At 38.7% G+C, this 14,550-nt stretch overlaps 1 protein-coding gene across 1 annotated transcript; it reads right to left on the bottom strand.

Annotated features, from left to right (window-relative positions):
* Positions 1–1,407: 1,407 nt before the first annotated feature.
* On the bottom strand, positions 1,408–10,968 carry LOC126000562 (ARL14 effector protein-like). Its single transcript, XM_049767786.1, has 5 exons — positions 10,867–10,968; positions 10,045–10,183; positions 8,869–8,996; positions 7,871–8,007; positions 1,408–1,630 (listed from the first exon to the last, which is right to left on the bottom strand). The coding sequence occupies exons 1-5, from the start codon at positions 10,966–10,968 to the stop codon at positions 1,408–1,410; spliced, it is 729 nt and encodes a 242-aa protein (XP_049623743.1).
* Between the last annotated feature and the right edge of the window lie 3,582 nt (positions 10,969–14,550).

Raw genomic sequence — 14,550 nt, forward strand, 5'->3', positions numbered from 1 at the left:
ATAAGAAAGTGGAGGGAAAAGAAACTGAAAACTCTATAACCTTTTTTTTACTTTGGTTCAGTTTCTCAGGGCTGGAAATAGAGCTCAGGTGGTAAAGTAAATGGGGCTGGAGAAGTAGTACAGCAGCTAGGGCTTGAACATAGCCAACGTGAGCTCAATACCCACTATCCTATATGGTCCTCAAGCACTGCCAGAAGTAATCCGAGCACGCTGTGGCACAAAAACAAAACAGCCATCAACAAACAAACGACCTTTATTTAAATGCATCCATTAACTATGTGTCTAATGTAGCTTACAAGAGGGTCTCTCAAAGTGTGATCCCACAACCAGCAGTATCAGTATCTCCTACTAAGTATCAGACTAGAAAAAACAAAGTGTGCTTCTCCACCAATGCTTCTCCACCAGCATTTATACCACAGACATACTTTTGTGTAATAAGTTTCTCCATTTGAAAACTATGCTTCTGAATTACTAATCCTGAAATTTTTATCTTAAAACAAAACAAAACATCACCAACAATACTACACTGGCTAGGGGGGTTTTCAAGTTCTGGATTCTCTATTTTTAAAATTAGATACAAATCTGAATAGAAGAATTACCAAGTTTGACCTTGAGAGAAAGAAGAATGAAAGTGAGGGAGAAAAGAAGGGGAGGGAGGAAGAAAGAGACAGAGACAGAGAGAGTTCATAGGACAGTCACAAAGTTTTGCTTTTCTTTAAAAATTCCAAATCGTACTTTGGAGTTAGCAGGAGTGTTAGGCAGGAGACTGAATAAGTAATATAATAAGCAAATTTATCTTTCTGCAAGAAAAACTTGTTTCAGAGACTGGAAATATTCAAGTGTGAATTTAAACTTTAAAAAATTTGAGACTGAAGAGATAGCACAGTGGTGATAAGTACCTGACCCTGGTACTGCATGGCCTCCCAAACTTCCCCAGGGCCCTCATGGCTCTGAATACTATTGTGTCCTCAGGCCCTTGCACTGAACCATATGGCCCAGTTGCGAGAGAACTACAATGGTGGTAGTTTATCAGGTACCCCTGAATCACTTGGAAGCCCTGCAAAAAAATAAAGAGAAGAAACTGCACAAAAATCTAAGTTACAAAACAAATTAACTTAAATGATTTATATTAAGAAATCTTAAAACAGTAAAGGAAAGTGTGCTTAATAGAAGGCCAAAGCCCAGAGAGTTGTCAAGAACAGAAGTAAAAACCTATTTCTAACGATACTTTCAGGTCAAGTGAAGAGATCTGAAGTCACAGAAAGAAAACTCCAGAATTCCAGGGCTCCAGAGAACGTAGGTCAGCACTCCCTCCCCCCCCCCACTCACTCCAGAACTCCTCAAGAGGAAACAGACATGAACTTGAGTGTGTTGGAGCAGGGAGCTATGGGGTGGGGACGAGCAGTCCTACTCTCGGTCACTGAATGGCAGGGTACTGACGACATCCCCGGACTCATCAACTATGTCATCATATACCCAGCACCGGTTGTTGCGGCACTCGGGCCCACACTTCCTGGAGTTGCACTTGGGGCAGGGGTAGAAGCAGCCCACGCAGTTCTTATCCAGACAATCACACAGGTCTAGGCCACTGCTGATCAGCTTGCCATTCTCGTCATATTTCCTCTCGGGTCTGCAGAGAGAGAGAAGATTTGCATGATGTGGTGTGCCAGGTCTCAGAAGAGACAGGGAAGGTGCCACATAGTGTTGACACTATGCAACAGAGCTGACCCAGAGTACTGTAGAGCATTGGAGGGCAGGGATGTCCTGAGAAATCCAGCCAGGCTTGTCATCAAGTGGGGCACTTCATACTGGGCAATGTTTATACCCACAAAGGTTAATTAGACCATTTCTTACTCTGACACCTTCCCTAAAATCGGACAAGCAGAAAGCTGGAAATGTGGATGGCAGTACCTTGCACATGCAGATCCTAACTGGATCATGGTTCCCAAGCATCATTAGTGAGCCCCAGAAAAACCCTAAGCACTGTGCAGTGTAGTCCCAGTAATCCCCCAACTCTGCAGGCCTCCAGTAGTACCTCATTCCTAACATTGGTTCCTAAAATTGAACCCAGATCGTGGTGAATTGCTAGAATTCCTGAGCACCAACCCACTCCCCCAAAAGTTCATTGCTGGAATAGTCCATACTAAATTATGCTATTTCTTTCGTTCTTTAACAGAAGGAAGCCAGCCATGTTTCCCCAGGTGGCCAATGACATAAGACTCATCTAGCTCTTGAAAGAGAAGCAAAGCTGTAGCAAAAACTCATGGATATAAAAAAAAAACCTCACAGCTGATTGCACTCTGGGACACGTCCTTGGCTCTGCTAATGCCCTGGCATATGCACACACAGATATACCTACCCTACAACTACTGCTAGACAAATGGTATAGCTTCACCACTTTTGCACTACACGGCAGAGATTCCTAGCTGCCGAAAACTGCAGGTATTACTGTTTTGTGAATGACAACTCCAGGGATACTTTGGAGCCTGGGCAGGCTGCCTCCCCTTCCAAACCCTTACCCCCATCCCAGCATGCTTCTAAACTTCCAAAAGTCCTGGTAACCATAGCCATGAACAAACACTGTTGCCATATGAGCCATCGGCCCAACTCCACAGATCCTCAAAGTCCCGGATCCACGGCACAGACACCCCATAGTTTTAATACTGATGTCCCAGTAGGACATCAGTATTAGATGTAAAATTATCACATTAGCTCAAGAAACAAAAGTCAGTGACAGAATGGTCAACAAGAAATAGACAACTTAGTAAACCTTCAGAGAATTCCATAACTACCCCATTGTGAGATGGAACAAGTTTCATACATTTTCTTTTAGTTTTTTTTATAATTCCATTATCCTTTAGTTGTACCAAACAATATTAAATTATACTAAGCCAAGGAAGGGTCAGGCTTTGGGGAAATTCAGAAACTAATGACAAGGTTGAGGGAATGTTACACTTGCCATGGAATGGTGTCAGAATATTAATTTCCAGAAATAACTGATTATGAGCAACCATGTGTCTAAATTTAAAAAGGAAAGAGGAAAGAAAATACGGCGCAGAGAGATAATACAGCAAGCAGGGTGCTTGCCTTGCACATAGCTGACAAAGACGCTAAACACAGTACCCCATATTTTTCCCCAAGCCCACCAGGAGTGATCTCTGAGCACAGAGCCCTGACCACCACAGAGTGTAGCCAAAAAAATCAAAATAGAAACTAGCAAACAATACCATTGCCTGATTTTACTGATGGCTCATGCATTTGTTTCCCTGTGCATATTCTACTTCTGCAATTTGCTTTCCTATTAGAAATCAGGACTTGAGATCCATCATTGAGGGTGAATAGCTTCACAAAGCTATTCCCATATGACTCAATTATTCCCATTCTGAGCCCGCACCTGTATAATATAAAAACACCAAGAGCTTAATGCACCTCCCTGGTTCACTGACACAATACTTAGAATAGCCAAGAGCCAGAGGAAACCTAAGTGTTTATTAACTAATGAATGAATAAGTAAATAACAAATACTGTGCAAGGAAATACTACTCATCTATAAAAATAAAACAAAATCCTATCGTTGGCAACAACATGAATGAACTTAAAAAGTATTACCCTGAGTGCCGGAGAGATAGCATGAAGGTAGGGCATTTGCCTTGCATGCAGAAGGATAGTGGTTCGAATCCCGGCATCCCATATGGTCCCCTGAGCCCGCCAGAAGCGATTTCTGAGCATAGACAAAGAGTAACCCGAGTGCTGTCGGGTGTGACCTGAAAACCAAAAAAGAAGGAAGGAAGAGAGGAAGAGAGGAAGGGAGGAAGAGAGGAAGGAAGGGTGGGAGGAAGGAAGGAAGGAAGGAAGGAAGGAAGGGAGGGAGGGAGGGAGGGAGGGAGGGTGGGAGGAAGGAAAGGATCGGTGGGAGGAAGGAAGATAAAAAAGTATTACCCTGAGGGCATAGAAGTAGTACAGCAGATAAGGTGCCTGCCTTGCATGTGGCCAACCCAAGTTTGATCCCCAGCATCCCATATGGTTTCCTGAGCCTGCCAAGAGTGATTCCTGAGTACAGAGCCAAAAATAACCCTGAGAACCACTGAGTGTGGCCCAAACAAGACTAAACAAAAACTGAACAAAAAGTATTATTCTTGCTAAAAAATGACTCCACTGATAGGTGGAATATAAGGAAAACAAACAAATAAAATAAATAAAAACAAAATTAGCTTTAAAAAATTCCCAGTTAAAGTTCATCCGAGTGTGAGAACAGCAAGATCACAGCCTTGAGCAGTGGTCAAAGATTGGATTAACCTCCATTATGGGTACATGAACCCAGACCTAGCTGCCTGTCGACTGGGGCAGAGTTTGGGGGAAATAAAGCCCCAGTTAGTGTTCAGCTCAGTGAGAGACCAGCAAGAGCACAACCACTCTGCTTTGCTCCATGGCTGCGCATTCTTCCAGTCGAGGAGCTGTACCACGATACTTAATAGCAGTACCATATATCAAAATTCACAATGGGAAACAGAACCCTACCACACCTTGTGACTGAAGATCCTAGTTCTGGAGACCCACCCAACACATGTCAACAACATAACCTCTCTGATCAGGATTTTAGAGAGAACTGTTCAACAAACTTAAAGATATGATGGAAGAAACAGACCAGAAGACTCAAGAGGATATGAGAGTAGAAGTGAGAAAAATTTAAACAGAAATATCCAGACTGAAAAACATGGTAGGTGGAATGAAAACCTCACTGTAAAGCCTCGCCAGCAGAGGAACAGCCACTGAGGACAGAATCAGTGATATAAAAGATGAGCTGCATACCACCTCTATACAATAGAAGAGGATGAAAAAGTTCTCAAAGAAAGTGAACAGATGGGGCCGGCGAGGTGGTGCTGGAGGTAAGGTGTCTGCCTTGCAAGTGCTAGCCAAGGAGCAGGATCACGGTTCGATCCCCCGGTGTCCCATATGGTCCCCCCAAGCCAGGGGCAATTTCCGAGTGCTTAGCCAGGAATAACCCCTGAGCACCAAATGGGTGTGGCCCGAAAAACAAAAACAAACAAACAAACAAAAAGAAAGTGAACAGATGATGATAAACTTCAATAGAAACAAGATAAGAATAACTGGGGTCCCAGAGACCCAGGAAGAAAACCCAGTTGAATAACCAACAGTCAAGGACAACATTGCTGAGCAATTCCAGAACTAAAGAGTGTATGCAATAGTATTCTGGATGCCCAAAGAGTACCAGCTAAAAGAGATACAAAGAAATTACCCAGGGCACATAGTAGTCACAATGATGAAAACCACAGAGAGAGATCGAATACTAAATGGAGCATGATCCAAAAAGGAAAATTATATACAAAGAGGCATCCTCAAGATTTACAGCAGATTTATCACAGGCAACTCTCAAGACTTGAAGACAATGGTGAGATATAGAGACACAACTCAAGGAAATGAATCTTTCGCCAAGGATAATTCACCCAGACAGACTTGAAATCAGGTTTGAAGGAAGGATACAGAGCTTCATGAAGAAACAACAGCTCAGAAAATTTACACACTCAAAACCAACTTTAAAATAAGAGCTGAAGGATCTACTCTGAGCCAAGGCAGACCAAACAAACACACCAAACTCCTACAATAAATAAGAGGACACTTAATCCCATGATAAATATCTCTCTCAATGTCAATGGACAAGCAAACAATGCCCTTAAAAAACTGGGGTGGCCATACTAAACTCAGGTAACACAGACTTTAAGCTTAAAACGGTTTGAAGAGATATAGATGGCCATTTCTTAATCAAGGGATATGTACTAAAGGAAATAACACTCCTAAACCTATGCACCCATAAGAGGCCAGCCAATTATTTAAAACAACCTCTGATAGATTTGAAAGAAACCATTAATAATAGCATAATAATAATGGGAGTCTTCAATACCAGCCTGTCACGCCTTGATAAGCCAACCATGCTGAAACTCAACAAGGATATATGGGCTTTGAGAGCAGAAATGGAAGAGAGTGGCTTGGTCGATATATGTAGAGGGCTCTTCAGCCACAAAAAGCTAAACACGCATGCTTCTCCAATACACATGGGGCATCCTCCAAAACAGACCGTATGCTGGGCCACAAAACATAACTCCATAAATTCAAGAGGATACAAATTGTATCAGATCTACATTCTGAGATCATCATGCACTGAAATTACAAGTCAATTACAAACAGACACAGAAAAGAAACTTAAGACCAGAAAATTAAACAGCTCGTTACTGTACAGTGAGTGGGTTAGAGATGAGATCAAAGAGGAAATCAAAAGATTCCTGGAAACAAATAAAAATGAAGACAGACTTAGCGGAACGTGTAGAATACAGCAAAAAGCAAAAGATGAAAATGTATAGCATTGTGCAAGCATTCATCAGGAAAGAAGAGCCTACATAATTAACTTTAAAATTTAAAATATTTATAACTTATGAATAAAACAGCTTAAAATTGTAAAATTATCCAAAAAATGATCCAAAAATAGGCAGACAGAAGAAAATACTGAACCTCAGAGCAGAAATTAATGAACATGAAACCCAAAACAATCCAAAAGATCAATGAAAGCAAGAGTTGGTTCTTTGAAAAATAAGCCACTAGCAGATAGATAGATAGATAGATAGATAGATAAACCACTAGCAGACAGATAGATAAACCACTAGCAGACTCATAAAGAAAGAAAGAGAAGATTAATACTCCAAATTATAAGAAGATTAATAATCCAAATACACTAGCAGATAGATAGATAAACCACTAGCAGACTCACAAAGAAAGAAAAGGTTAATAATTCAAATTAGACATGAAAAAGGGGAGATGAAAGAGAATAAAGAGACGTTACAAAAAAATCCCATTCACAATAGTACCTCAGAAATCAAGTTGTACGGACACTACAGAAATATAATGGGTAATGGGAGATTACTTTGAGAAACTATGCCAGAAAAGAAGAGAACCTGGAAGAAATGTATACATTCTTGGACTCCTATAATTTTCTAAGGTTGAACCAAGATAATCTGGCATTTCTCAACGGACCTATCAGTATTAAGGAAATTAAAATGGTAATCAAAATCTTCCCCAAAACAAAAGCCCAGGCCCAGATGGATTCACTAACAAATTCTTTCAACCCTTCCAAGAAGACCTACTGCTTTTTCAGGCTTGCTCAGAAAACTGAAGAAACAGAAACCCTTCCAAATAGTTTTTATGAAACTAACATCACCCTGATACCAAAAGCAGACAAAGAGAGAACTACAGGCCAATATCCTTGATGAATGCAGATGCAAAGATCCTCAACGAAATCCTAGCAAATGGGATCCAACAGTTCATCAAAAAAGTCATACACCATGACCAAGTAGGGTTCATTTCAGAGACGCAAGAATGGTATAACATACACAAGCCAATCAATGTAATATACCATATCGATAAAAGGAAAAATAAAAGCCACAGATTACATCAACAGATGTAGATACTTTGATAATCTCCAACACTCACTAATGCTAAAAAAATCTCTGAACCTTTTCTCAATACAGTCAAAGCCGTTTACTACAAGCCCATGGCAAATATTATACTCAATAGAGAAAAACTAAAAGCCTTTCCTCTCTGATATGGCAAAAGACAAGGTTTCTCCCTCTGGCCACTTCTATTCAACATAGCAATTAGGCAAGGAAAAGATATCAAAGGCATCAAGATAGGAAAGGAAGAAGTCAAGCTCTCACTGTTTGGAAATAACATGAAACTATATATACAAAATCCTGAAGACTCCACCAAAACGCTTCTAGAAACAAAATATGTGTTTAGTAAAGTGGTAGTACTTGTGGGTTATAGAAACCCACAAATCAAATATAATAAATCATAATCTTACTTGTTTTCCTCAGGAAAATCCTCATTCTTCTTTGACATCTGTGCTTTCTTTTTCAGTTTTCTGGGTACAAGATCAAAGTCGGTCATCTTCGGTCCAGGATTTTCAAATGACAGGTTTTTTAACTGTCGCTGAATTTGCTGTTATGAAACAAAAATAATGTATTCATAGCAAAAATAGATTTTCTTTTATATTACACTGTATCATTATGATTATTCCTGTATATTGTAGTTTTTCTATCAGTTTTGCCTCAGTGATAAGGAGGCAGATGTTTTACCTACAAAAATATTCAATCTGATTTTCAATGGATACAAAAATACTTTGCAAAGAAGCCTTTGTTTCTGAATGAAGAAATACAGTGTGAAAATAATCAAGTAGGATATATATATCTGTATAGAACTGTAAAAGAAATATAACAAGGTAATATTTAGTTGTTAGCTAAAAAATTTTAAAAGATTTTGCATGCAGAATGTTCTAGTTTGATTCCAAGAATGACAGGGTCCCTAGACCACCAATACGAGAGACACTGAGCACAGAGTTGGGAGCAGAACACAAATACTGCTGAATGTGACCCCAAATCAAAAGCCAGGTAAACTGTGATGTAAACTATCCAGCCCTAACACTTCCTTTCAGAGCTGAACATCGTCAATTTAAATTGTTTTGAATATGTAGAAAACATGCTCAGGGCAGAAAGTCTCCCTTTCAAGATATGTAGAGGGAAATAATCTGAGTGGCCCCCAATACACAGGCCAATTTCCATAGGAAATTCTATGTCCCAAATCATAAGAAAGTTCTCCTTTATTTTATCTTGTGTATATGTATATGTATTTGAGGGTTTGATGTCAACCCTAGCAGTGCTCAGCGAGCACACCTGGCAGACCTTGGAAGACTATCTATGGAGCCAATGATTGAACAAGAGTCAGTCATATGACGCAAGTGACTCCTATGCCCATTTGGCAACTCCTCAAATACCACACCATCAAAAATCATATACATCATACCGATTGCTTCTGCCTGATTTGAGAGCTTTTCTCAGGAGAATTCTCATCTGCTTTGTTCTCATGCAGGGAACTCTGTTGAGCTGATGGTTCACTCTGTTTATCTGATGGCTCACTCATTTTTTGGAGCACTAGAAAAATAAAGAAAAAGTGAGACTGTAATAATATCCATTCCTAGTAATGCAATCCTGGGCTCTCCTGCTCTGTCCTTACATCTCCCCTAATTTCTAAGTAAGTTTTCCTGGACTGGAGAGAAAAGTTAAAGGGCTTGGAGCACACATGCTTTATTTGCAAGAGGCCTGGGTTCGATGCTCAGCAACACACGGCTCCTCACTCCTATGTCCCGAGCAGACGAGTAAACCATTTACATTGTTTTGGGGTTTGCTTTTGTTTTTTTGGGGGGGGTTATACAGAGCTCAGGACTTACTCTGAGCTAGCTTTTATCAAGAATCACACCTGGTGATGCTCAAGTAACTATCCCTTAGTCCTAGTTGAAGCCAAGTTGCCATGGCTCAGCTGCTTAAGAGGACCAGGAGCTTTCCCCATTCAATAGCTCCTTTAAAGAAAATCAAGACCTATGAATGTCATACCACCAATCACATTGTGAAACCATATCTATGACCTAGTTCCAGCTATCACTTTTCCCTTGCATGCAGCTGACCCTGGTTCGATCCCCAATATCCCACATGGTCCATGTAGCCTGCCAGTGTGACTCCTGAGTGCAGATCCAGGAATAACTAACCCCTAAGTAAATACAGGGTGTTGCCCCAAAACAAACAACAACAACAAAATGGAGCCATTAAAATCCAGTAATCAGGGGCCAGAGACTTAGCACAGAGGCAGGGTGTTTGCCTTGCAAGATGCTGACCCAGGACCGACGTTAGTTCGAATCCAGGCATCCCATATGGTGCCCCATGCCTGCCAGGAGCAATTTCTGAGCACAGATCCAGAAATAACACCTGAGTGCCACTGGGTGTGGCCCAAAAATCAAAGAGAATAAAAATAAAAATAACCCAGTAAACAGTGTAATAGGGAAAAAGGCAAGTACACAATGTAAGGCAGTTCTCTCACGGTATCTGCAAAAACAATGTCCAACAGGTGGCACAATCCCCAGAATTAAAACAGAATTCTAAAATAATAACCCGGCTGGCATTAGCCCGTGGCACTCTTGAATCTTACCACAAATCACAACTCTACAACGCGGGTGTCTGTTAACTATTTCAAATAAACTTCCAAGAATGGAAGGCAGTGTGCTCATGGTATCTGCAAAATAATAATGTCCAACAGGTGGCACAAGCCCCAGAATTAAAGCAGAATTCTAAAATAATAACCCTTTCCATTTCAAGATGCAATGGAAAAAGTGTTTTTTCAAGACCTTGCAACAGTCATGATAGAGACTGGCTCCAGAAAGTTCAAGTCCATTGAGTAGAATTTGTTTGGGGATTAGAGAAATAGTACGGGGCTTGGTGAAGGCACTTGCCTCACAGTTTGGATCCCTGACATCACAGAGGATCCTTCAAACTTGGCCACAAGTGATCCTTGAGCCAGGAGGAAAGACTGAGCACCTCAGAGTGTGGCTCAAATTAACAAACCAAATAAGCAGCAATTGTTTGACCTTTGCAACAGGGGCCTCTGGGAGGGCACCTGCAGAGCAAAAGAATTCGTGCAGATTACTGAAAACCGATCAAATCTGGTATTGACAAGATATCTTAAGTGAAGCTCCATTTGGTCTTCATATCGTCCATCATTATCAAACACTTTTCTTTTTGGGTCCCACCCGGAGGCACTCGGGGGTTATTCCTGGCTCTGTGCTGAGAAATCACTCCTGGCTTGGGGAACCATATGGAGCGCTGGGATCAAACCCAGGTCCATCCTGTATTGGCAGCATGCCAGGCAAATGCCCTACTGCTGTGCTACGCGCCGGCCCCTATCAAGCACATTTTTATAGTTTTCTCGAAATAAACTTCAATATGAAATCAATAAAGGGGGTCCCATTCCAACTGAAGTAAGGGAATTGGAGCCTTCTCGGTTTTTTTCCTTGTCTCCCGTCCCCTTGGCCAACCCCACTTTAGTGGCCACATGATCCATCCAAATCAATACCATCATGCCCTATAGCCAAGAGCCATCAGTGAGTCCCGGGCATGACGGGTGGAAGGCCTCCCCCTAACGGATGTTTCGGGTATCTCCTTTCCTTTGCAGCTGATACCAGTCAACAGCTTCAAGTCTGAAATGGAAAAATGCCACCCCACCCCCAAGTTCAAAAACAAACCAGCTCGCTACTCTTCTCAAGGAAAACATTGCAAGTGCTTAAACATGTCCAGCATTTTCCACAGCACTAACCCTGGGCCCTTGGCCTGCCTGCGGCCTGGCCTTCGTCCTTCCTGGGCTGTGCGGCCTTCGGCCAACGGCCAACGCCAGCGGCTCACCGTCCCAGGAAGCCCCAAACGAGCCAGCGTGAGCTCAACATGGCTGCCCCTCCTGCAGACACGGGAGGCGGGGAGTGCCTGGCCCGTGGCAGCCAGTCGGTTTAGGGCTCTGGTGACCCCCTCGACTCCCTCCCGAGGCTGCCGCAACGGCCTCCAAGAAGCAAATACCTTCAGAAAATGTCCTCCAGACGGTTGACTTCCAGGGACGCCACCAGAGGCTCTTACCTCCCGAGTTGCTTCTCCTGCGACGTCAGACGCCAATAGGGACGCTCACCAGCGTGGGGTCAGGGGTCAGCGTGGGGTCAGGGGTCAGGATGCCACCGAGGCGCTTCGGGAGGGCCGGCCCACTTCCTGCTTCCGCCACCTGGCCCCCGCCAGGATGGGCCTTTCCCACCCCCACCGAAGCTCCCTTCTCAGACCCACCCAGCTCAGAAGCTGCCAATCCAGGCCCGATGGCCGAGTGAGACCTGGGTTCGGCTCTCTTTGAGATGCTGAAACACATCCACCTCCCTCGTCATTTTTGGACCCCACCTTAGGAGACCTAGGCCGTTTCTATATTGGAAATTTCTGTCTTCTATCTTCTAATATTCTAAATTTTACGATTCTAAATTCCATATGCTAATATTTTAAATTCTAAATTCTAATATTCTACATTCTAAAATTCTAGAGTCTATAGTCTAAAATCTAAATTCTAAATTCTAAAACTCTATTCTATATTCTAAAATTCTAACTTCTAGCATCCTTAATTCTAAATTCTAAACTCTAAAATTCTAAATTTTATATTATAAAATTCGAAATTCAATATTCTGAAATTCTAATTTCTAAAATTTTGAAATCTAAAATTCTAAATTGTATATTGTATAATTCTATATGCTATACTCTAATATTCTAAATCGTAAATTCTAAAATTGTAAATTTTATATTCTAGAAATATTAAGTATTTATTCTAAAATGTAAGATTCTACATTTTAAAAAGTAAATTCTAAATTCTTTATTCTAAAATTCTAAATTCTGAATTATAAAATTCTTAATACTCTATTCTAAATTCTAGGATTTTAAATTCTGAAAATTAAATTCGAAATTCGATTCTAAAATTCGGTAAATCATAATTTGTATTTTAAATTTAATATTCTAACCTCAAACTCTAAATTCTATATTCTAAACTTCTGAATCCTATACTCTAAAATTCTAAATTCTAAAATTCTAAATTTTATATTCTAAAATTCTATTTCTAAAATTCTAACGTCTAAAATTCTAAATTGTATATTCTAAAATTCTAAATCCTATATTCGAAAATTCTAAATTCTATATTCTAAAATTCTAAATTCTATCATCTAAATTCTAAATTCTATACTCTAAATTCTAAATTCTAAACTTCTAAATTCTACATTCTAATATTCGAAGTATTAAAATTCTAAATTCTAAAATTCTAAAATCTATATTCTAAATTTTTAAATTCTAAATTCTAAAATTTAAAATTCTATATTCTAAAAATTCAAATCCTAAAATTCTAAATTCTCTATTCTAGAATTCATAAATTTATATTCTAAAAATTGCAATTCTACATTCCAAAGAGTAAATTCTAAATTTGATTCTAAAATTTGATAATACAAAATTCTAAATTCTAAACTCTAAAGTACTATATTCTAAATTTTAAGAATCTAAATTCTAAAATTCTAAATTCTATATTCGAAAATTCTTAATTCTAAACTCTAAAATTCTAAATTCTATATTTTAAAATTCTAAATTCTAAAATTCTAATTACCGGCCGGGCGGTGGCGCTAAAGGTAAGGTGCCTGCCTTGCCTGCGCTAACCTTGGACGGACCGCGGTTCGATCCCCCGGTGTCCCATATGGTCCCCCAAGCCAGGAGCAACTTCTGAGCACATAGCCAGGAGTAACCCCTGAGCGTTACTGGGTGTGGCCCAAAAAACAAAAAACAAAAAACAAAAAAAAAAAAAAAAAAAAAAAAAAAAGAATGTAAAATTCTAATTACTAAAACTCTATATTCCAAAATCTATATTCTAAATTTTAAAATTGTATATTCTATATACTGATTCTAATTTCTAAATTTTAAAATTCTTAAGTCTAAAAGTCTAAATTTTATATTCAGAATTCTAAATTCTAAAATTCTAAATTCTATATTCTAAAATTCTAAATTCAATATTCTAAAATTCAAATTCTATATTTTAACATTCTAAATTCTAACGTTCTATATTCTAAATTCCTAGAATTCTAAACTCTAAAATTATACCTACTAGTCTAAAATTCTATATTAGTTGGTCTTGTGCATCCCATTTGGTTCCCAAAACACAGAAAAATTTCTCATTCCATAGCCAGGTATATCCACTGCACGTAGCCGGCTGTGGCCCAAAATTTATAAAGGAAACTCAAAAACCCATAAATAATTAAATAAAATTCTAAATTGATAAAGCTCTACATTTTATTCTAAAATTCTAAAATTCTAAACTCTGAATTCTAAAATTTTTAATTCTATATTCTAAATCTAAGATTCTAAATTCTGAAATCTAAATTCTAAACTCGGTTACAAAATTCAATAAATCAACATTTGTATTCTAAATTTTAAAATTCTAAGCTCAAATTCTATAGTCTTTATTCGAAAATTTGGAATCTATATTCAAAATTTCTAAATTCTAAAATCTAAAATTCTAACTTCTATATTCTAAAATTCTGAATTATAAATTCTAAAATTCTAAAGTCTAAAATTCTAAATTACTAAATTCTAAAATTATAAATTCTATATTCACATATTCTAAATTCTAAAATTCTACATTCTATATTCAGAATTCTAAATTCTAAAATTCTAAATTCTATATTCTAAAATTCTAAATCCTATAATCTAAAATTCAAATTCTATATTCTTACATTCTAAATTCTAACATTCTATATTCTAAATTCCTTGAATTTTAAATTCTAAAATTCCAAATATCTTAAATTATACCTACTATTCTAAAATTCTAAATTACTTGGGCATGTGAGCCAATGCTAGCCAAGACAAACTGTTGTTTCATGTCCCTGCATCCCATTTGTTTCCTAAAAATTCTAAATGGATAAATCTCTACATTTTACCCTAAAACTCTAAAATTCTAAATTCTAAAATGCTGAATTCCACAATCTATTTTCTAAGATACTAAATTCTAAAATCTAAATTCTAAATTCTATTTTGAAATTCAATTAAATTCTAAATTCTAAAATTTTAAATTCTATATTCAGAATTCTAAATTCTAACCCTTTAAATT

The sequence above is a fragment of the Suncus etruscus genome (genome assembly GCF_024139225.1).
Source record: "Suncus etruscus isolate mSunEtr1 chromosome X unlocalized genomic scaffold, mSunEtr1.pri.cur SUPER_X_unloc_15, whole genome shotgun sequence".
Lineage (NCBI taxonomy): Eukaryota > Metazoa > Chordata > Mammalia > Eulipotyphla > Soricidae > Suncus > Suncus etruscus.